Source organism: Tenrec ecaudatus, chromosome 16 (genome assembly GCF_050624435.1).
Source record: "Tenrec ecaudatus isolate mTenEca1 chromosome 16, mTenEca1.hap1, whole genome shotgun sequence".
In the NCBI taxonomy this organism is placed as follows: domain Eukaryota; kingdom Metazoa; phylum Chordata; class Mammalia; order Afrosoricida; family Tenrecidae; genus Tenrec; species Tenrec ecaudatus.
In genome coordinates, this window is record NC_134545.1 from 25,165,349 (window position 1) to 25,186,166 (window position 20,818).

At 51.5% G+C, this 20,818-nt stretch overlaps 1 protein-coding gene across 8 annotated transcripts in view; it reads right to left on the minus strand.

Annotated features, from left to right (window-relative positions):
* Positions 1–973: 973 nt before the first annotated feature.
* Positions 974–20,818, minus strand: part of MTMR3 (myotubularin related protein 3) — a 155,714-nt gene continuing 135,869 nt past the window's right edge. For 3 of the 8 annotated variants that reach the window (XM_075534692.1, XM_075534690.1, XM_075534691.1), the window contains 9 exons: positions 19,671–19,782; positions 16,512–16,707; positions 15,568–15,753; positions 10,470–10,640; positions 9,281–9,426; positions 7,196–8,582; positions 5,968–6,078; positions 5,404–5,492; positions 974–3,127 (listed from right to left, as the gene is read on the minus strand). In XM_075534692.1, the coding sequence (XP_075390807.1) occupies positions 2,956–3,127; positions 5,404–5,492; positions 5,968–6,078; positions 7,196–8,582; positions 9,281–9,426; positions 10,470–10,640; positions 15,568–15,753; positions 16,512–16,707; positions 19,671–19,782 (2,570 nt within the window). In that variant the 3' untranslated portion in view covers positions 974–2,955. The remainder of the gene's footprint in view (positions 3,128–5,403; positions 5,493–5,967; positions 6,079–7,195; positions 8,583–9,280; positions 9,427–10,469; positions 10,641–15,567; positions 15,754–16,511; positions 16,708–19,670; positions 19,783–20,818) is intronic. The other 5 variants (XM_075534697.1, XM_075534696.1, XM_075534693.1 and 2 more) reach the window with 4 other exon arrangements.

A 20,818-nucleotide genomic window follows, 5' to 3' on the forward strand; every position in this document is an offset into this window, starting at 1 on the left:
TCACTAGAAAATTCCAGGGGATTAAGGTTACCCCCTAGAGTTAGTGTTTTGTTGTTGTTGTTGGTTTTGGGGGAGGACACACTAGGCCAGATCAGGGCCGAGGACGATATCCAGGCAGTTCCAGTCACTGCTGGTGCCCGTGGCTTTAGACCACACTCCTCCCCCTGGCCCTGCCGACAGAGGTGCAGGCCAGTCTCAGCAGCACCCTGGCCTGTGTGTGTTATCATCTTAGCCACAGCTGCGCATGCATGGATGCTACCTCCCCCCACCCCCAGCCTGGACAGACCCTGCTGGAACGGAGTGGAGGGCTAAAGCACGGGGTGGAGACACACGAGGGCTGCACCAAGCACCAGGCCCTCACCCCAGTCTGAACACAGACAAGTCTCCCCTTGGTGACATGAAGGTAGGCTGGTTTTCGATGAGATGCTAGGCAGCCCAAGCAACGTTCACACAGAAATGAGCTCAATGTTTTGATGTCAGTCTATCTACAAAGCCTCCAGCCTTCCCTCTGAACAGGGTCACTCTCTGGAGTCCAGGCAACTCGCAACAGAGCTGACTGGCTGGCGAGCCCTGAAAAAAGGAGCTGATACCAAGGGCTCAAGTAGAAAGCAAATGTTTTGAGAATGATGAGGGCAATGAATGTACAAAGGTGCTTTACACAATTGATGTGTGTATGGATTGTGGTAAGAGTTGTACGAGCCCCCAATAAAAAGATTTCAAAAATAACAAAGAACGAAAGAAAAGCACCATCCTGCTCCTACGGAGTGACAGGTGGTTTCCACGGCTGACCTTGTGGTTAGTAATCATGATGTCAATTCTTCAGATGTTCAATTGCTTTTGTTCCCGTTGGGGAGTTTCAGAGGCAAAAGCCTTCCAGGAAATGTCTCAGTGCGTGGGCCTGGGCTCCTTGCTGAGGTCCAGGGTGGAGGGAGCAGGGAGAGAGGGGATCGAGCAGCCACAAGAAGAAGATCAAGAAGGGTGAGCAAACGCTGCCATGCAGAACACTAAACTTTATTCGCTTTATATAGTTAACAGTTCTAAAGTATTTACTTCCTGCTTTGACAAAAAGAGGAAAATGAAAAATATCGGAGCACTGTCTGAGTCCTCTGTAGGAGAACCAGGTTCTATGTACAGCTACGGAGAGTTACGGCGCCTCCTTTACATACAAAGAAAAATATTAAAAAGTGCTTCCTTGATCAAAAAATGGACTGAGAGCTGCAAGCATTTATTCACACTGTACACCAGACCAAGAAACCCGTATCGTCACCTCTTGGCACCTGTCACTGAAAACTGCACAATCGTCAGCTTCTCCCGGCCTGCGTGGCCAACCCCATAGAGTATGGAGAAGAACTACACCCTGTTGTCCAAGGAGCCTGCTGTGCTGGGAAGTCAGAGACATCGCCAGCGGCTCTTTGACTTTGCCTGGCTAAAAAAGGACCAGGGGGCTTCTGGGCCCCGTTTGAACCACTCCCCCAACACCGGAGCCCCCTTCCTGAGACACAACTCGCCCTTGACCAGGGAGCTGTGCAAACAGGAAGGGGTGGACAGAGCAGGACCACCACGTAGGGCTCCTGACCTCACCGCCAGCCACCATGTTCCCAGTCAGCAGCTTGAGCAGAGCCAAGCCTGGACCTGCTCCTGGAGGAGGGCAGGCACAAACCATGGACACCAAAATCACAGAACACAAATCCCAACTCGCCACCCTCCCACACCCACCGCCACCCCAAATAGTCTTGATTTAAGGCTCTTTGTGGACCACGTCAGAGCTCAGAGGTGACGTCCCGAGAACCCTACGTGCCATGTCACATCTCTAGGGAATCCTGCAGACTCGCCCCATGGCCCCTGCTGCTGGCCAGCAGCCAAGAGTGCCCACGCAGGCCCACGTGAGCAGGGCAGGGGGGGTTCTGAGCCCCTCCCTGCTGCCCCGAGGGAGGGAGGGAGGAAGAGGAAGGCTGATTGTAAGGGCAATGCTCCCGGTTCCGAGGCTTGCACTCTGAAAGGCTGATTCTAGGCCCCAAGGGGCGATCCATGATTTGTTTGGTTTTGGAATGGGGAAATTTTGGAACCCTGAGTTTGGATTTCCCGTGCTGGCAGAGGAGGAGAGACTGTTGGGGGGCCAGGCTCTGGTAAGGGCTTCCAGATATGCCTGGGGGTCCTGTACAGGCCGCAGCCTGGCCCACAGCAACAGGGCACTGCACTGTGGCCACTTTGCATCTTAGGCTTGAAGGTGGAAGCGTTACACAGACTACTCCAAGGAGGTCGAGTCCTGAAAGTGAGGGGAGGCCTAGAAATCTGCATGGGGTTAAGACTCTCCCCGAGGGGAAGCGGGGTGCTTCGAAGGCTACTACTTTTTGCTGTCCCCCTTCCTGCCTCAAGAGGACATACTTTCTTCACCAAAGGGGGTGGGCCTTTGGGGCTCTAGTTACTCTGTGCTCCGTCCTCTAATGGCAACTGGATTTCGTCAATCTGTCGGGGTGGGCACCTGGGGTATGTTAATGGGGGAGCTACTGCCAGCCTCCTACCAGCTCTAGCTCGGTAATGGCATGAGGAATAGTCACATGTCAACACTGGCTTTTTTTCCTCTGTGCTCCTTCAGCCTCAGGTCTCGTTCCTGGCTCCTCCCACTCCAAGGAGCCAGATCAACCAGCAGCGTAGCACTGGGGAGTTACAGGGGGATGGGAGCCTCTTGCCTGCCAGTCAACATTTTAAAAATTAAGTCAATCAGGGAGATTTTTCTTTTTTGAGGGTAGAAGGACAATGGAAAAGGGGTTGAGGAACAGCAAAGGGGAAAAAAAAAAGACAATCTACAATCCAGTGGTACATCCCCACTTTCTGCCGTTCTCCACAGTTGATTCCAAGCCCCAAATCTAAGATGCATGAGCCCTCAGTCTGCCCAGGCTACGTGGGCCTGTCCAGGGAGCAGCAGCTGGGCCTCTGGCCCGGGTCACTGAAGCTTCAGTTTGAAGTGGCAGCAATGGGTTTGTCCAGTTCAAGGTCAATGGTGGAGCTTGTGGGATGGAGGCTGCTGTAGCAAGATTTGCACACTCGACTGGGTTCAAAGAGTTGCTGGCTGGGAACCGGAACCTTCTGGTTACAACAACTGGAGCAGAAGACATTCCCACAATTCCTTGAGGTGAAAAGATGACAAAACAATGTTAATTACAATGAGCAAGTATAAGGTGGGGAAACCAATTTCAGAAGACAGACTTTTTGTGTGTGACTCAGACATGCTGGAAATTCCTCTAAGACGAAATGCTTCCGTTTCCCTAACCCAGGCTGGGCATCCCTGCTCCATGTGGTCACATTCACTTTGGGGCCAAGGATACTCAGGTGGCCCACACCAAATCCAGGTTCCCAGAGACACAAGCGCATGCTGCTCCAGGGACTCCTGAGAACACATGGGCCCAGAGCAGAAGGGGCGCACAGTCCACGGGAAAGTCCTTGCCCCAGAAGCCCCAAGCACTACATCCGCCTGGACAATGGCCTATCTGCAGCTTGTCAAAACCGAGAGGCCTAAGTCAAGTGGCACCACTGCCTCCAGGCCCACCATCAGACTCAGCCAGACGGAGGGTGTGGCACCTTGCCCAAGCACCATTCCCCAAGGGCCAAGGGCAGCAATCTGGAGCGTGGATGGCGACCGCCCGGGACTTCCCTGCTGGCAGCATGCAAAGTCCGGAGACAAGCAGTGGGGGCACCCATTTCTGAGAGTGAAGGGAGGGGAAGTGGGAAGAAGAGATCGCAGAAGCACACACATGCACACACCCTGATTAGGTCGATGTCAATTATGCTTCATTCCCCTGCCCCATGCGTCTCAAAGGAAAATCACAGCTGTGGTGAGAAGACCTCCCTTGAAGGCGACTGCCCCTCACACAGGGAACAAGAGGACGAGGCTCTGCCCGCCTTATGACCCCACTTTAGCTAGTCCTTGAGGCAAATGGATCCCAGCAAACTCAGAACTGAGAGTCCCAGGAGCCTGGCCCAGGCCACCAACCACAAAGTGATGGTCAGTTGGACAGCTCCACTGGGAATGCACACCCACTTCGGGGCAAGCACTCCAGCTGAAAAAGGAGAAGCGGGGACACAGTGATAACCGAGAACCCCATCTTCTAGAGCCCAAGAAAAGTACTTCATTGACAGATTCCAAAGAGCATGAGTCAGAAAGGACAGGTAGTCACACAGAAAAATCACCTACATTTACTTCCAAATGTCCACATTTAGCCTGTTAGGATTCAGCTCCAAAGCCTGGCTAAGTTTCCCTGTCTGATTGCTCTCATGGGACTTTCAGGTCTTCCCTGAATGTCTCCCATGCTCATGTCTGTCTCCAGAAAGACAGACTCTTGAAAAAGCAGTGACATAGTTGAAGCGGGGAGTGACTGTCGTCAACCTGGCACCACAGTGAAGAATAAAAATGGGGGGGGGGGCCTGGAAGCTCAACTGGTTACCCCACAAGGACCTCAAGCCACGGTGGGAGCATATTTATGGTCAGAAGAAGGGTACATGACTCAGCCTGATCCAGGCTGCTGTTCCTCCAGCGCCCGGCCTGCTTGCCTCCCCGGCCCCCGCATCCATTCCAGTGAGGGGGAGGGGCTACAGAAAGGACAGCATTAGTTGGGGGAAGTTATTATCCATATGCAGACATCACAGACAGGTTGCTGCCAATGCTCACCACGTTTGATCAACACGGTCAGCGTCCCTGCAAGGAGGGGAGAAGATGCTCAGAGGAGAGGCTGGTCAATGACGGGGGCGGAAGTGCAGGGTAGGGAGAGAGATGAACCGAGAAGCATCTTTATTAGACAGGGAGGGACATGCTCACTCCAGGTCACCGGTATGGGAGCGAAGACAGGCTTCCATACAGTGCCCTACACGAGAAACGCTGGACCTCTGGCTCAGTCACCCCTCAGCAAAACAGCTCTAGCCCAGGAGGGAGAAAGGAGAAGTTGGGGCATCTTAAGGACTGGAAGGCTATCCTTAGCTTCCCTAGGACCCCCAACCCACCCCGGCAGCACAGGGAAAGCCAGTTAGGGCCAGGAAACAGAGTACAGAGGAGGGTGGTGAAGTTCCCTCCCACAGCAGGAAAACAGAGTGGGCATGCTGAATGGGAAGACATTCCATTCTGGGAATGAGAGACAGTGGTCTGGATGGCAACTGTTGCTCCATCTATTCTCGAAATAAAACAGAAGGCTCAATGTAACAGTGATCAATGAACTGGAACAAAGACGTCAACTGCCATTCTATAAACAGCCACTTCAGAGGCACAAGAGGTCAGTGGAGAGCCTGTACAGGAGTGTCCGACTCAGACATAAGCATACCAGCCAGGCACCTGGCCAGTCTCTCTCCACTCTATGCTCCTGTGGGTCAAACCTCAGCCTCCATGCCCCTGGGCACCCTCCACCCCAAGGGCACCTGCAGTGATGCTTCCTGCTGGCGAGCCAGAAGGCACTGTCACACGCAAAGCAGTGGGCAGCCAGGTGGTCAGGGAGCCAACGGGTCATCTGCAAAACAGACGGGGCCAGGTTAGTGAGAGGAAATGGGCCATCCAGTTGGAGTCAGCAAGCCACACCGGGGGCAACAGCAGTCACAAGGACCACCCTGGCCCCAGTGGCACCAACCCAGCAGGGTGTGCTGTCAGCAGTACAAGAAAGGCGTCCAGATCGTTTCCCTGGAGGGGACTCGACACTCCCCCGAGGTCAAGTGGCAGTGGCAGCAGCAGCACTTGAGTTGCTAGAGAGCTGGCAGGCCTTCACTCACAGAGGCCATGAGGCAAGGAAGACCGTCTTGCCAAGTGTCCCCGGCTCGAGAACTCTAGGCTTGATGGGGGCTCTCGGGAGGAGCTGTGCTGCCTGAGGCTCGAGGCGCACTGTGCTGTGACGTTCTTCCTTGGCCAGGGGCAGGGGCAGGGACGGGGCTGGAGAAGACCCACGACAACAGTTGTATGGAAGGCGCTCAGAGCAGGAACTGAGCCTGTACCTCCGTGTCCTGTTTATCCACCTGCTCCCAGCTGGTTTCAGAGAAAATCTCTGTGCTGCAGCGAGACCCACAGTTCTGATCCAGATTGCTTTCCAAGCCGGGGATTGAAGTCTGTTGGCAAACAAACACAGCTGAACAGAGTGAACCTGGTGGCCTCCCGAGAGAAGGAGAAAAAGGGGGGGAGGGTAAAAAAGGGAGCAGTCCCCTTGAGGGGGCTATGTGTGGGCCTGGATGTTTTTAGGCGGCCGAGTCTTTAGAGGCATGGCCATTGAGAATCTGCATGTGCAGGTGCAGAGACTAGGTGGAGCTCGGCTGGAAGAAGGTCACATGTGTGCCTGAGGCCTGTGGAGTGGAAAGACCTGAGCCCTTAGGGTTCCAGGGAGTAAGGCTGTGGGGGTGGGGTCTCCAGTGTCAGCTGAAACGCATTCCAGTTGTCCGCTTACCATACCCTGCACTTAGTCACACCGAGTGCTTTGGGCACACCGTCCTTTCTCTGCAGGGTTCTTTAGGAATGAGGGAAGCCACTCTGAGTCAGGAGTCACTGGATGGCGCCTGCCTTGACTGCACGCCTCACACTCAAAGTTGAGCGCGCGGAGTCAGAGCTTCCCAGTCAGGAGAGTGCCCCTGCGGGCCGCCCGCTTCATCACTGGCACCCCCGTCACTTCTAGTCACCGAGCCCCAGCAGTGCTAATTCCCCAACCATACTCAAAACCTGCCCTCGCCAGGTCTACACCCACTCCGGTGATGCCATGTTAAAAACAGGCACGCACAAAACCCAAACCTTTACAGTTTCAGCCCACAGCCTGATTCTGTGTGAGAGCAGGGGTGTGTGAGACAAATTTACTAGCTACTAGGGTGGGGCAGGCACTGCAATTTGGTGGGAATATTCAGCATTGTCATACAAAGTCGTTCTGTCCACAAATTGAAGCTCTTCCAGACATGGTGATGATCCTCTCACCAAAGACATGCAGCCCACCACGCAAGTGGGGAGTGGTAACTCACTCCCTGACCCTAATGGCCAGAACCATGATGGCATTCCTGCAGAGTAAGCCAGGCTGAAAGAGGCAGAGCTCCACTGACAGGGCTGAAGCTCGTCTCCAGCCTCAGTCGACACGGCACACCCTGGACTTTTCCAACCCTGTACCCATCACCATGTACGGGCACAAAGGACACCAGTCTCGGCATGCCGTCTCCTTGGCCAGCCAAGAAGGTGCCAGGGGGTACTCACCACTTCATCCCCAAAGTCCCCATTGAAACGTAAGGAGCCAGCCAGGTATTGGCTCTCCAGGCGACTCCTCAGCTCCTGAACCTGCTTCTTCAAGGTCTCCACTTCCTGCTGATGGCCCGACTCAATCTGCCGCAAGCGCTGCTGGATGGTGTCCGTGTAGACAGGCATGCCATCATCATCCAGGTGGCTTCGGGAAGGCTGCTCGGGACTGCTGCTCACAGACAGCCTTCCCCAGTGGCTGTGCTGCCACTTGTGGTGCAAGTTCCGCGAGTGTGTGGGGGTGGAGCTGCAGCTCACAGTGGACAGCTGGCGGCTCAGGGAGTCCTTGCTCCTACCAGACTCGCCATTAGTGCAGCGCCCATTGGGCGTGGGCAGCCCCGGGGGCTGCTCTGAGGCCTTGTTTTCAGGCTCTGGGGCGCCATTGCATATAAGCCCCTCTTTACATTCAGCTAAAGGCAAGGCACCGGGGGAACGTGTGGGGCTGCGAGGGCGGCCAGAGGAAGTCCTGTGCACCTCAGGCCCCACTGGAGGCCTCTCAGCCAGGCTTCTCTCCGGAACCCTGGGCTCCGTGGTGCGGGCAACCATGGCCTTGCCAATGAGTCTGTCACTGTGTACCAGGCAAGGTCTGCGATGGCTGTGGGGCCCAGTTTCTGGATTCACCTTCTCTTCCATCAACGTGTCCACATGTGGTCCTCTGGTCTCACAGGGGACATGGGCGGACGGCAGAGAACTTGGCTGCATGGGGCCGTAGCCCGCCTGTGCATCTACTGGAGGAGCAAGCAGCAGCTCCTCCCGATGCTCTGGAGCGCCTCCTCCCGGAGGGGGCTCCACAGAGATGGCCTGGGTGTCCTCTCTGCCAGGGGGCGCCGGGAGCAGACTGGAGAGCACCCTGGGCCCGCCTGGCTGCTCAGGACGAGCCTGTGAGAATACCGACAGGCTGGTGCCTGCGTGGCTCCCTCGGGGGGTCTCCTCCAGCTCTGGGTCTCTGTCTGCTCCAGAGGCAGAACCCTCGGGCATCCTCCTGCAGCTCTCCTTTTCTGGGAGCGGCTCCTCATTGACTGCTTGAAGCTCCACGGCTGCCCTCTGGGCCGGCTCCTCTAGACCACTCTCCTCTTTCGAGGCCTCTTGCAAAATGTTTTCCATCTGCCCCTCAGCCACCCCAGCTGCGACCAACAGCTCGGCACCCGCCAGCACTTTGGCTGGCTTGCCCGGGTTGTCAGCATCTAGGGGCTCCTGCCCGGGCCCAGCCAGGCTACTCAGTTCCAACGAGCGCCGGTGTTCCTGCCACTTCTCGTTCAGGCTCGGGTCACTACTGCGCCGGCTGGCCAGGGGCATTGTGTTGTCGCAGGCTGTGGTCAGATTGTCAAATGACCTAGTCTTTGGTAGCCTGCGAGAAGGGAGTGTGGGAGGAAAGAGAGTCTGTGAAGTCAGTGCCAGGGCAGGAAGGCGACCTTAGGCTTCAGGGGCACTTGCTTCCTCGTGGGTCCTTTACAGCCACGCCAGGAGCTAGGGCCACTCTGAAAGAGGCGTGGGCTGCCCGAGAGCCCGGCTCCCAGGCCTGGTCTGCTCCCACACCCAGGGCACACAACGACGCTAACACCAAATGTGATTTGAAAACAACACTCCTCCAAGAGACAGCGTACTTCTCCACTAAGGGACAAAGAAAGGAGCATTGATGGCTGGTAACTGATACATTAACTTACTAGCTAGCCCTATAAATTCAGTCCTTTCACAAATGGCAGATTCACGGTGTCTCTCATTGTTCAGCATCTATCTGCCTTTCAGAGCAGAGGGGATGGATCCTGGTGGGGCGGGGGGCAGGTAGGCAGGGCAGTGGGTGACACACACTCCAGGGGGACTCAGAGGAGCCTAGAGGTCTGCTCTATCCCGGAGAAGCCTCTCTACACGTGCAGTCGAGCGAGGCCAGCCCTGGAGGAAGCCAGGCTCTCTCTCAGACACCCTTTGCCTTCCTTGAGGAAATGCCCCGGTTTAAGGGAGATGCTCTGACCACCTTCAGGCAGATCCCAACTCAAGAGCGCCCACCCACCCACAGCGGGCGGCCTACGGTATCAGCGCCAGGCTCACCGGCTCGGGGGTGATTCGTCGGGGCCAGGGCCTGGGGCTGGGTAGGGGGCACAGCTGTCCTCTGCAGGGGCGGACGGGGATGAGGAGGGCAGGTACACTGCACTCCACAGCATCAGGTTACGCACGTGGCACACTGGGTACAGCACCTGGGGGGAGAGGGGGACGCAGGTTAAACACAGCCACAGCAAGTCTAGCAGAAACGTCTGGAAGTGAGAAGCAGGAGCCAGAGCAGGCCCCCAAGCTGGAGGAACAAAAGGGCCAGCACGGCCTCCGAGGAGCAGTAGCATGCAGTCCACCTCCCTGGAAGGGCTGGGAGGAGAGCGTGAGCAGCTGGAGGAGGATGTTTAAATACTCACTTCTCATTCATTACTCTTTAGGTCACCTTTGCCGAATGACTGACTCTCATCAGCTAGATTCGCTACTTTCACTGCATGAGAAAGTGAGTCATTCTGTTGGTCGGCGACTGTCTGCTCCCTTGGTACAAAAACTTGGCTTCAGAAGACACTGCCAAGCCTGTTTCATAAGACCACCGACATTAATCACGTGGACAGGGTAGGATTTTCTCCAGAGTGGTTGCTTGCCCGCAGCAGGCACAGAGAGAGGCAGCTGGCTGGAGTCCTCCCTTTGACTACTCCAGTTGAGTAAAAAGCATGGGAACAGTCCAGCAGAGCAGAATGACCTCCAGTCGGCCTCGGTCTGACGTCTTGGCGTTCTGGCCGAAGGAGCCCCTATTCTGACACATGCGTCAGGGGCTCCTTTTCACTGGGACAGGCTATTCCCTGAGAAACCGTCTGCAGGGACTGCTTGTCCCCCGTGTGGACCAGTCACGCAGACTTGGTTTTCTGCCAGGACAAACACCTGCAGTGAAGAGCACTGGGGGAGGGGGAGAGGGGGGCTGATGGCAGCTTCTGTCAGCTACATTCTGGGAAGAACTTAAGTGGATCTTCCACACATTAGACAGAACAAGCTAGAATTGAGCCAAGCTCGTCGGGCAAGATTCTCATCCAGAGTGGCCGAGATATGCATTCAGCCAAACCACCCTAACCAAAGATTGGTCAGAAGCAGGTCAGAGCTCACAGGAAAGGGGCAGTTCTCAGAATGGCAGGAAAAGCCAGGAAAGCAGCTCCCTCTCCAGCCCACCCCAGCCCCACTCCTGATGACCACAGAGGCAAGGCTGATGGATACATACGGCTTCGGACTGAGAAGAATACAGGAGGTTTTTGAAAGCCTTGTTGCCTGCTCGAAGAAGGGACCACACAGAACACGTCCGGTCCTGTGTGTGCTTCTCCCCTCTCTCCTTGGCGGTGTTGCACAGGAATGTCCCGAAGAGGCAGGAGTAGGTGTGCTGCACCAGTTTCACCTGTGGGAGGGCAAAATGGAACCGGGGTGGCACTCTCCGGGGAATGACCACAGCCACCTGACCTTCCAGCCACACATGGCCACCTCCTCCTCGCAGGGCCCACCCCAACCTCCACCAATCTGGAACCACAAGATCATAGGTCAAATCCCACAACTCTTTATGCAACAGTCCCCCACCCCCACATACACACCCACCACCATCCCTGAAATCCCAACCTCATGACCAACAGAGCACTGGGAGCTGGCTGTGGAGTGGGTCAGAGTGCAACCCAAGTCTGCATCGGCCTGCATCATTCTAAGCATCCTGCACCCCGAAAGCATTGTCTCCACAATCACACTGTCCTAAGGAGCTGATCCTAGCGGGAGCTGAGAACAGTGCAGCAGGCAAAGAATGGAGGCGCGTGGTCTAACTGCATAGTGTCTTCGTTTTTTTTTTATGTTCAAGTGCAATCCAGGCTGTAGGTTTTTGTTCATTAGTAAGTACTGAAAATCCTTTTTGCTTTCTGTAAGCAAAGCCGCATCATATGCATATTACAGGTTGTTAATGAGTCGCCCTCCAATCCTGAGGCTGTGGTTCTTCAGACAGTCACATTCCATGGACTAGGCAAAGGCACATAAGCTATGCAGAACAATGGGCATTACAGATCGCTTCATTGTGCTCGTGCAGGACCTGCACATAGACCAAGAGGCAACTGCTTGAACACGAGAGGAGAGGGCATGGTTGAAAATCAGGAAAGGTGTACAGCAGGCATGCATCCACAGGTAGACCTTAATTAATTAAAGCCATGACACTGGGTGAGATCTTGCGGAGAGTGAGTGTCACAAAAAGCCGCCTGGACTGCACCCTGAGGTGCACCAACATTCATAGCAGATGAAGAGGAAGCGGCATAAGAGATAGAAAGAGAGTCATTGTAAAAAAAAAAAAAAAGAGCCAGCCAGAAGTTAAGAATACCCACCCAAGAGTGGGTGCTAAGTAAGTCAACTAAAAACCATAAACATTTTAAGAAAGAAGGCATTAGGTAGGTTAGCTTGACTAGTGATGAAAAGCAGCAGCAGATTTACAGAAAACGTGTCAGATGCTCTCAAGCGAGAAGGCACTCGGAACATGAGTGAGGACGAGCTACTCGCTCAAAGTAGCATCAACCCGTACGCTGTGCATGGAGGACAGCCAGTGGGAGGCACACCTCGGGACCTACATTTGTGATGTGACATGATTCAAAGTGAGGAAAAACAGCTGCAAACAGCAATTAATAATTGAAACTTGAAATGTATGACGTATGAATCTAGGAAAATCAGAAGTCAGAAAAAAGGAAATGAAATACTTTTTAAATCAATATTTTAGGTGGTAGTGAGCTGAAATAGACTGGTACTGCCCATTTTGAATCAGGAAATCATATGTTTTATTATGCTGGGCATGATAAAAGTCAAGAGGAATGGCTTTGCATTCCAAGTCAAAAAGGACATTTTAAGACCTATTTTTAAGTACAATGTAGTCTGTAATAGTGTTATATCTCTTTACCCAAGGAAGTCCAATCCATACCACTATTACTCAGATTTACATGCCAACTTTTAAAACTACAGTGATGCAGAAACTGAAGAATTCTACCAATCTCTTCAGTCTGATGTCTACCAATCAAGATGACTGGAATGCAAATGTCGGAAACAAAGAGGAAGGAATGGTTCTCGGAAAATATGGTCTTGGTGACAGAAACACAGCTGGAGAGTGCATGATCAAATTTTGTAAGACCAACAACTTGTTCACAGCAAAATGCTTCTAATTTTTTTAAAGCAACACAAAAGACTATACATACAGACTTCTCCAGATAAAATAGACAGAAACCAAATTGACTACATCTGTGAGAAGACAATGGAGAAGCTCAATATCTGCATCTAAAATCAGATCACGGACCAACTGTGGAACAGACCATCAATTGTTCATTGGCAATTTCAGGGTGAAGTTGGGAGAAAATGAAAACAAGTCCACAAAAGTCAAAATATGATTTGGATATGTACCTTCGAGATTCTGAGATCTCAGGAACATCTGATGCAGTAGACACTGCTGGCAAAAGCCCTGAGGAGCTGTGGGAGGACATCGAGAGCGTCGTAACGAAGAAAGCAAAGGGTCATTAAAAAGACAAGGAAGAAAAGTCCAAAGTGGATGTCGGAAGAGAAAAACTTGCTGAGTTGTAGAGTTCCTAAGGTCAATGGAAGAAATGACAGTCAGAGATAACAGAAAATGTCAACGGGCAGCTCGAGAAGACAAAGTATTATAACAAAAAGTACAAACGAGGTAGAAGACTTGAAAGGAAGAACACTCTCAGCATATCTTAAATTGGAAGACCTCAAGAAAACATTTAAGCCTTGACTCGCAGTCTCGAATGACTCTATGAGCAAAATACTGACTGACGCAGGAAGCTTCAAAAGAAGAGGGAAAGAACCCACAGTCACTGCGCCACAAAGAACTGGCTGACATCCAGCCACTTCAGGAGGTAGCCTATGAGCAAGAACCAATGGCACTAAAGGACGAAGTCCAAACTGCACTGAAGGCTTTCGGCGAAAACGAGGCTCCAAGAGTGGCTGCAGTACCAGCTGACATGTTGCACTGAGATGCCGAGGCACATCTATGCCAGGACATCTGGAAGGCAGCTAACCTGGCCAACTGATAGAGATCCATATTCCAGAGAAGGGCGACTCAACAGAATGTGCAAGTTGTAGAATATCACTGATTATCACATGCAAGTCAGAACTTGCCGGAGATCATCGAGCACCGGTGGCAGCAGTGCACTGACAGGCAGCTGTAAGAGGTCCGGGCCACATTCCGAAGAGGACACGGAACAAGGGATAGATACCACTGCTGGTGTCAGATGGATCTTGGCTGAAAGCAAAGAACACCAGAAAGATGTTTTCCTGGGTTTTATTGACTCTGCCAAGTGTGGATTGAAACAAGTCTATGAACAACCTTGAGAAGCATCGGAATTCCGGAACACTTCATTGCGCTCATGAGGAACTTGTCTACGGAACAAGATGCAATTAGTTGTGTGAACAGAACACATGAATACAGTATTATTTAAAATCAAGAAAGGTGCGTGACAGGGTTGAATCCTCTCACCATACTTATTCAATCTGTATGCTGAGCAAAGCAGCAGAAACTGGCTTATAGGAAGAAGAAAGTGGCATCAGGATTCGAGGAAAGCCTAATAACAAGCTGCAAAATGCAGATGGCAAAACCTTGCTGGCAGAATGTGAGCAGGACTTGAAGCGCCTGCTGATAAAGAGCAAGGATTACAGTTTGACGTAGGGAGGAGATCAAAATTCTCACAACTGGACCAACGGGTGACATAATGATAAGCACAGAAAAGGTTGAAGTTAAGGATTTTTGTCGTGCTTGAAGCCAGTCAATGCTCATGGGAGCAGCAATCAAGAACTCGATGACACAGTGCATTGGGAAAGTCTGCTGCACAAGACCTCTTTAAAGTGTTGAAAAGCAAGGATGCGACTCTGGGAACTAGAGCGCATCTGACCCAAGCCACGGTACTGAACAAGGATGACTGAAGACATCTGAACTACGGTGCTGGTGAAGAATAAGCTCCACGGGTTGCCAAACAGGTGTGTCTTGGAAGAAGTACAGCCAGAATGCTCCTTGAAAGGAAAGTTGGTGAAATTTGGTCTCAAGCACTTTGGACATGTTATCAGGAGCGACGCTGGAAAAGGACACCATGCTTGGTAAAGTGGAGGGGCAGTGAAAAAGAAGACCCAACGAGATGGACTGGCACAGCGGCTGCAACAATGGCCTCACACATACCAATTGCGAGAACAGTGCCGAACTGGGGGGTGGTTCCTTCTGTGGTCCATCAGCTCACTGCGAGTTTGAAGGGACTCAGAGGCCCCCAGGACAGTTCAGACCGTCCTTCTGGAGCACTGTGTGCTTTTAAGAACCATCGACAGGAGATCTAATTGTCAACCACAACGAGAAAGACTAGGTAGAAAACTTGGGGAGTAGAGACTTTATGCTAATGGGGGGAAATAATCTGGAACGGAATGTGCAAATGGTGGTACCCTTTAACCGAGGTCTCGAAATACTTATCTAGAATGGTTGTATATTCTACTATGAATATGCTCGGCAACAATAAAGTATTTTTTTAAAGGAGGGGTGGATTAAGCTGTACTAAATGCTACTCAAAGATCAAAGATGATGAAGCATAAGAAACCCTACATTAGCAACCTATGATAGCCACTGGTCACTTAAGGAGCCTAGCTCTGGTGACGTGCTCCACGAGGAACCACAGAGCAGTGAGGAGCTCTGCTACAAAGGGGCAGCCCTGGCGCCGATGAGCTGGCAGAGCAGCACGCACTGCTGTTGCAGGAGGCAAGAACTGACCAAGTGCAAGGCACGGGGGCTGCAGGGCATGGGAAGGGTGGGGGAGGGTGCAGGGCATGAGACCCAAACAGGCAGTTTGGTAGATGGATTGGAGGGAATATGGGAAATCTGTGATTATTTTCTAATTGCTTTCCAGAGTTTCTTCCTTTTAAGAAAGCTTGGTGGCACAATGATGAAGTGCTCAGGTGCATAGCACATTAGCAAAAAGGTCGGCAAGAGAGAAGCGCTGGCCCTGGGCTCTTCTTGTAAAGGTTCCAGCCGAGGCCCCCTGGGGGCCGCTCCACTGGTCATCTGAGGGTTAGCTGACGTGAGTCAACTCAGGGGCCCTGCCGCAGCAGCCCTCCCACACCTGCGCCTACCAGTGCTCGGGCCTAGCGCACATACCTGGATTCATGGAGGAAACAGCTCCCGTTTGCCTGTGGCAAAGAACCTCCCTCTATCAAATGTGTTCCTGGTTTCATGTGAAACTGGCCCACTGCCATCTGTGCTGGTGTGCCCCCCACCACCCAACTTCAGCAGACCCTTACACAGAACCATATGCCCAACTCACAAGGAATGCTTCGTTGAACTCAAAAGAACAAGGAAACTGCCTCTGAAGCTGATGAACACAGTCAAGCCACTGCAGAAACACCGGGCAACGCTCATTCAGATCGTCGGCGTTCTCCCCATGACCACACCGGTCAGCAAACTTGTGGCCAAAATCCAGCCACTCCATCTCCACAAGAACCTGGAAACCCTGTGGGGAAGCACCCAGGAGAGACAATTACGATAAGCTAGCCAAACTGTGGCCGTCCTGAGCCTGGGATCACTGGCAACAATCCCTTCTCAGCCTGCCAGCAAGCCCGTCTGGAGAGCCTTGTCTGGGCCCACAGCCAGTTCTGCTCTAGTTGTGATTCAAGTTCAGGCTGAAGCAAAGTTCCCATTTCCCTGATCTTCATTCTATAATCGCTGCAGGGTTCCTAATTATGCATTTATCTGACCAGTACTCAAGTATTCCTGTTTGTAGATTATTTTACTCACTGCACAAAAGACACTCTCTTCTAAAAAGTAAAATAAATCATGTGTACAAAGACAGTGGCAACATTCATGTCCACCCCAGATTTTAGTCATATCCCCATATATTTTAGGTCCGTCTTTAATCCATTAGGCAGTTATTTCAGTAGGACTCTTTCACCACAGAACACCCCATGGTCACACTAGGCCCATTACCACAGGTATGCCAAGACCTTTTTAACAGAAGGCCCATTCGCCTGGCGAAGACGAAACTTTTGTACACAGACAGAATACTGACAACACATCTGTATGCTCATTGCCCACTCCCTGGCTATTTGAAGATGGACACAGTAAAAGAGAGCAAAGTCATCTCACTTTCTTTAGATCTAATCACTGCCCTCCGAATTAAGCTTCAAACCCTCAGAGAGGTTCTAACCCAGGGCTTGGCCATGTAGCACTAGCTTACTTTCTCACACATGTTCAAGTAGCAAATGCACCCACCTCTATGGTTCGATAATATGGATCTAGCAAGAGCTTGGCCAATGCCACAATCTGGGGAGTCCGGTCCCAGCCGTCTGAGCAGTGCACCAGCACCGGTCGCTGATCACGGTCCACAGCATGCACCACCAGCAGGGCTGATTTCAGAAGCACAGACAGGTGATGGAGCCACTTTGTGCTTTCAAGAGCTGAGAGCCAACTGCAAAAGTAAACACAAGCGAGGATAAGTCCCCCTCTAAGTCTCATGCGGCAAATGCAAGACGATCCAGGTGCTTACACGGATGCCCCAGGACAGACCTGACCCTGCTATGTCACGGGCAGGAAAGCCTGGGGAAGAGGCAGAGCAATTAATAAGACAACAAAACGTTGGTGAGGACAACGTCACAGGGTATTTAATGTTCTCAGCCCATGGCAGGTATGTATACATGATAAGAAAAGTGGCTCCTCGGGGGATTTCCTGCTGCAAGAAACGTAGCCAATTCGGACATGCAAAAGATACTGATACTGCAATCAACTCTGTCCAACAATTCCCAAATTCAAGGAGGTTTTAAAGGAGGGGGGTGTCAAAATAAATAGAGGGGGGACATCTTCAGAAGCACAAGCCTGTCTGTATCCAGAAATAAGCTGGATGGCTACATGCAAAAATGTGGCCAAGACAGCCTCACCTGCTGCTAACACTTGAACACAGCCGTTCCTTCAAGTCTCAACTGCCTGCTCACTCAAACCGATGGCCACATCAGTATTACTGGACTTAATATAGACTGGGGCTCATCGGGAGCTAGAAAAAAGAAAGCTTTCCCCAAAGACCTTCCAAAGCATCAGATCCCCTTGGCATTAATCATAAGCTGATGACACTTTTTTTAAACCATGCACACATTTTGTTTCTTGTGCCCAAGTCATAAATTTCCCTCAACCCTAAACTCAAAAAGTAGCCAATTTCTCCTAAATGCAACCAATTTTGTCATTATGGCCACCCATCGAGCACTGTAGACCCTCAGCCTGTGGAAGGAATAGATCCTGTCAGAGGCTCTACCCAAGGCTAGGCTCAGAGCCCACTAGCCTCGCAGGATGGGGAAGACATGGGCTGAGGAGTCTACCGTAGTGGGTCTTTCTAAACACCCCCCCGGGGGGAGGGACATAATCCATATGCGGCTCTCTCAGGACATATATAGGGCTATGAAATAAAAGTGAAAACGAGTATCAAACTGCTATTCAGGCAATGGTTTCATCGGGAAAATACATTTGTGGTCCTTGCGTCATTTTTAAATTGTTGTGAGGGCAGGATTGGCTCTTCCCGTCTCCTAAGTCTGCCAACCCATTGTAGGCAGACAACAGAATGCCGTGTGAAAGCACTGGTTTCACATGGATGAGTTTGGTCTACCAACCAGACCGCGTGCCCTCCTGGGGCTTAGACTGTCTCCCTCCCAGCTAAACCACCAGCACAGCATCGAGCAGACAGTCAGGACTCATAGGTGTTCATGAGTTGCAAGTCTATTGGGAGCCAAAATCTAGTGGTCAGAGTTTCTATCTTCTACTAGGTACCTCAGAAACATATTTGTGCGGATTGGTCAAATAATTTTCCTCATTCCTCACATCGTCTTTAAAGGAAGTAAAAGATAAGCCTTAGGGGAATGTAACTCTTTTGGCCTACAGAAATGGTAAACAGGCTCTATTGAGCCTGAGCCGGACTGATCTATACTACATACCAGCTGGTACTGCCCATGTACAGCAGACGCTGCACTCCAACTGTGCCAACGGCAGAGCTGCTGGGAGCCTCCATCCACACGCCCATGTGCGTGTCTCACACTGCAGCACAGCTATAGCTCCCCTGCCTTCCACCACCCCCAACAGAGAAGGGGGCTTACTTACGGCTGAATCCATCACAGCCCTAGCTTCCGTTTTAAACTCAAGGGAAGCTCCACACTGCATTATGATTGGCTGCCAAATACAAAGCATTGCCTTCTTCCTTAATAAAATAGCCTGTTTTCTTTTTTAAAACAGCTCTTAAAATTTATTTTTTTAAATAGCTTTTAAAATAGGAAAGGTGCCCTGGGGATCATCTAAATATTGGTTCTATCCCTTTCATTTCCTACCTCAGAAAACAGGCCCACAGTGATAAAGGCACTTGGCTAAAGGTAGGTGTGATCGTGGCAGATGTACTGAGTCCTCAGCCAGTCCTTTCTATGCCCTGTCTTCCAGGAGAGCACGTTCCCAGCTGGGCCCTGGAGAGGAGGTGGCAGATCCAAGTCTAATCTCCAACGACGAGCAGCATGCTCACTTCTTCGGTGAGGCTTTGCCCAGAGGATGAGTGCCTATTACTCTCTGGGCTGGTTGCAACTGGGATGAGTTGACCTGTGCCACCCGTGAGCCAGAGCAGAGGCTCTAGCTGGCACCTGACTTCATAAAGCAAATACAGTAGCAAAACTCGGTGTGGCCAGCTCTACCGACTAGAACCCGGGCAGGCAGCACAGGGTTCCAAGCCAAACGGCAGTGAAGAGAAAGCTCTATCTTCTCTGGCATCACCTCAGGGCTCCTACAAGCGCACAAAGCAGGGTTTTAAATGGCCATTCATCCGCCCTCTATTTCAGAGCAGTCCTCCTAATTTAGCTTGTATTCAAACCACTTCTTTGGGGAAGGGATGTAGTTCCACGTTCTTCACAGCAAAGGCCAGTCATTCGTTCTTAATAAGCTATACCAAAACACGTGATCTCTTTAGTAAATAAGGCAGGGGAGGGGAGGTGAGAAATCAAAAGCAGATGGAAAAGGAAATGACCTTACGGCAAGTTTAAAGAGTACTTAGTTCTTTTCACAAGGAATGAAGAGATGAGTTTCCACAGGGTAGCCTCCCAGCTCAGAGCAGAGAGAAGTCATTGCACGGCATCAGAACCCAGAGGATGGGCAGTCCTAGGGACCAAAAACGAGCTGGGAGAAACAGAGAGGTTGCAAGAAAAACCCAAAGGCACCGCCTCGGCTCGAGGGCTGAGGTTTGCACTGTGGCCACGTTTCAAAACCGTTCTGAGAGCCGGCTTTTCCTCTGCAGCCATGTTGCTTCCACAAGCAGGCCGACGAGAGCTGACGTTTACCAAGAAGTGGAAGGTTTAGCACTCCCAAACTCATGTTTTAAAAGAGTCATGCAAAACGAAAGGCAAGGCCAGATCTTACTTTCCCGGATCTGGCATCTGTGTGCACAGCAACCGCAGGGACTGGAAGCTCCTCCGAATAGAATGAATGTTTGCCATCCCCATAAACACCACTTCACAGTTCGGGTAATACTCTAGAGAGAGACAGTAAAGAGAACACAATTACGGTGAATGTAAAACCGGCACGGTCCGTTTCAAAGACGCAAACTGGCTATAAACAAACACCCCGCAGCTGCTGACTAACGACACTGCAACGTCTGGACGGCTCACTGTTCTTCGAGTCCTCTGTTACAGGAGGAAGCACTGCTCGGGGGAGCTGTCCTTGCAAAATGGGAGAAACCAGGAAGGCTGGAGTTTTGAAGGTGACGGGGTTTGTTTAAAAGATGGGTTTATAAGCTTCTCTCTCTCTCCCGCCCTCCCTCCCTCCCTCCCCCCTCTCTCTTTCTGAATTTACTCCTTGCATCTCATTTAACTCATGGCTCAAGAATCTCTGTTCTTTGGACAAGAACCCGGCAGAAAGATGCCTTCATTTCACCCCTTGATACATGGCTTTCAATTCCCAGCTTAGACTACATCTGGAAAGGGGGCCGGGGAACTTTTCTTGCTCAATCAGCACACGACTGCACCTCAAAGGGTCTCTTATCAGGGAAAGCCAGCCCTCAAATGGCAGGAGTGTTAGAAGTCAGAATAGAGGCACTTTGCTGGGATTCAGTATGTACTGCCTTACTTCCCATGTCAGGTGTTCTAAGCAGAAGCCATGTGCGTTTTCCATAAGACACGCGATGACTATATCCACTGTCAAAGACAGCAGATAGCTCTTAGAAGGCCAAGAATCTGAGCCATTAAAATAAGGGCTCCAACACAGTGCGGGAATGGCACCCGATCTGATCCCACTGCACAGAGGCAAACCACTAAGGGCGTGCAACAGAACAGCGAGGGGGACAGAGTAACGAAGTCCTGAGGGAATACCAGAAATAGACTGTGGGGTCAGGCATGACACCCCATCAGACTTGATGAGAAAACACTCCTAAAGGTCATAAAACAGATCTTGAACTATTTACAGGTTTTTCTCTTTTTTGTCATCGGTTTGTTGTTTTCTTTTGTTGCTTTGTTTTGCACTGCCTTGTTTTTGTGCACACTATTATCTCTGCAGGTCTATCTAGATAAGAT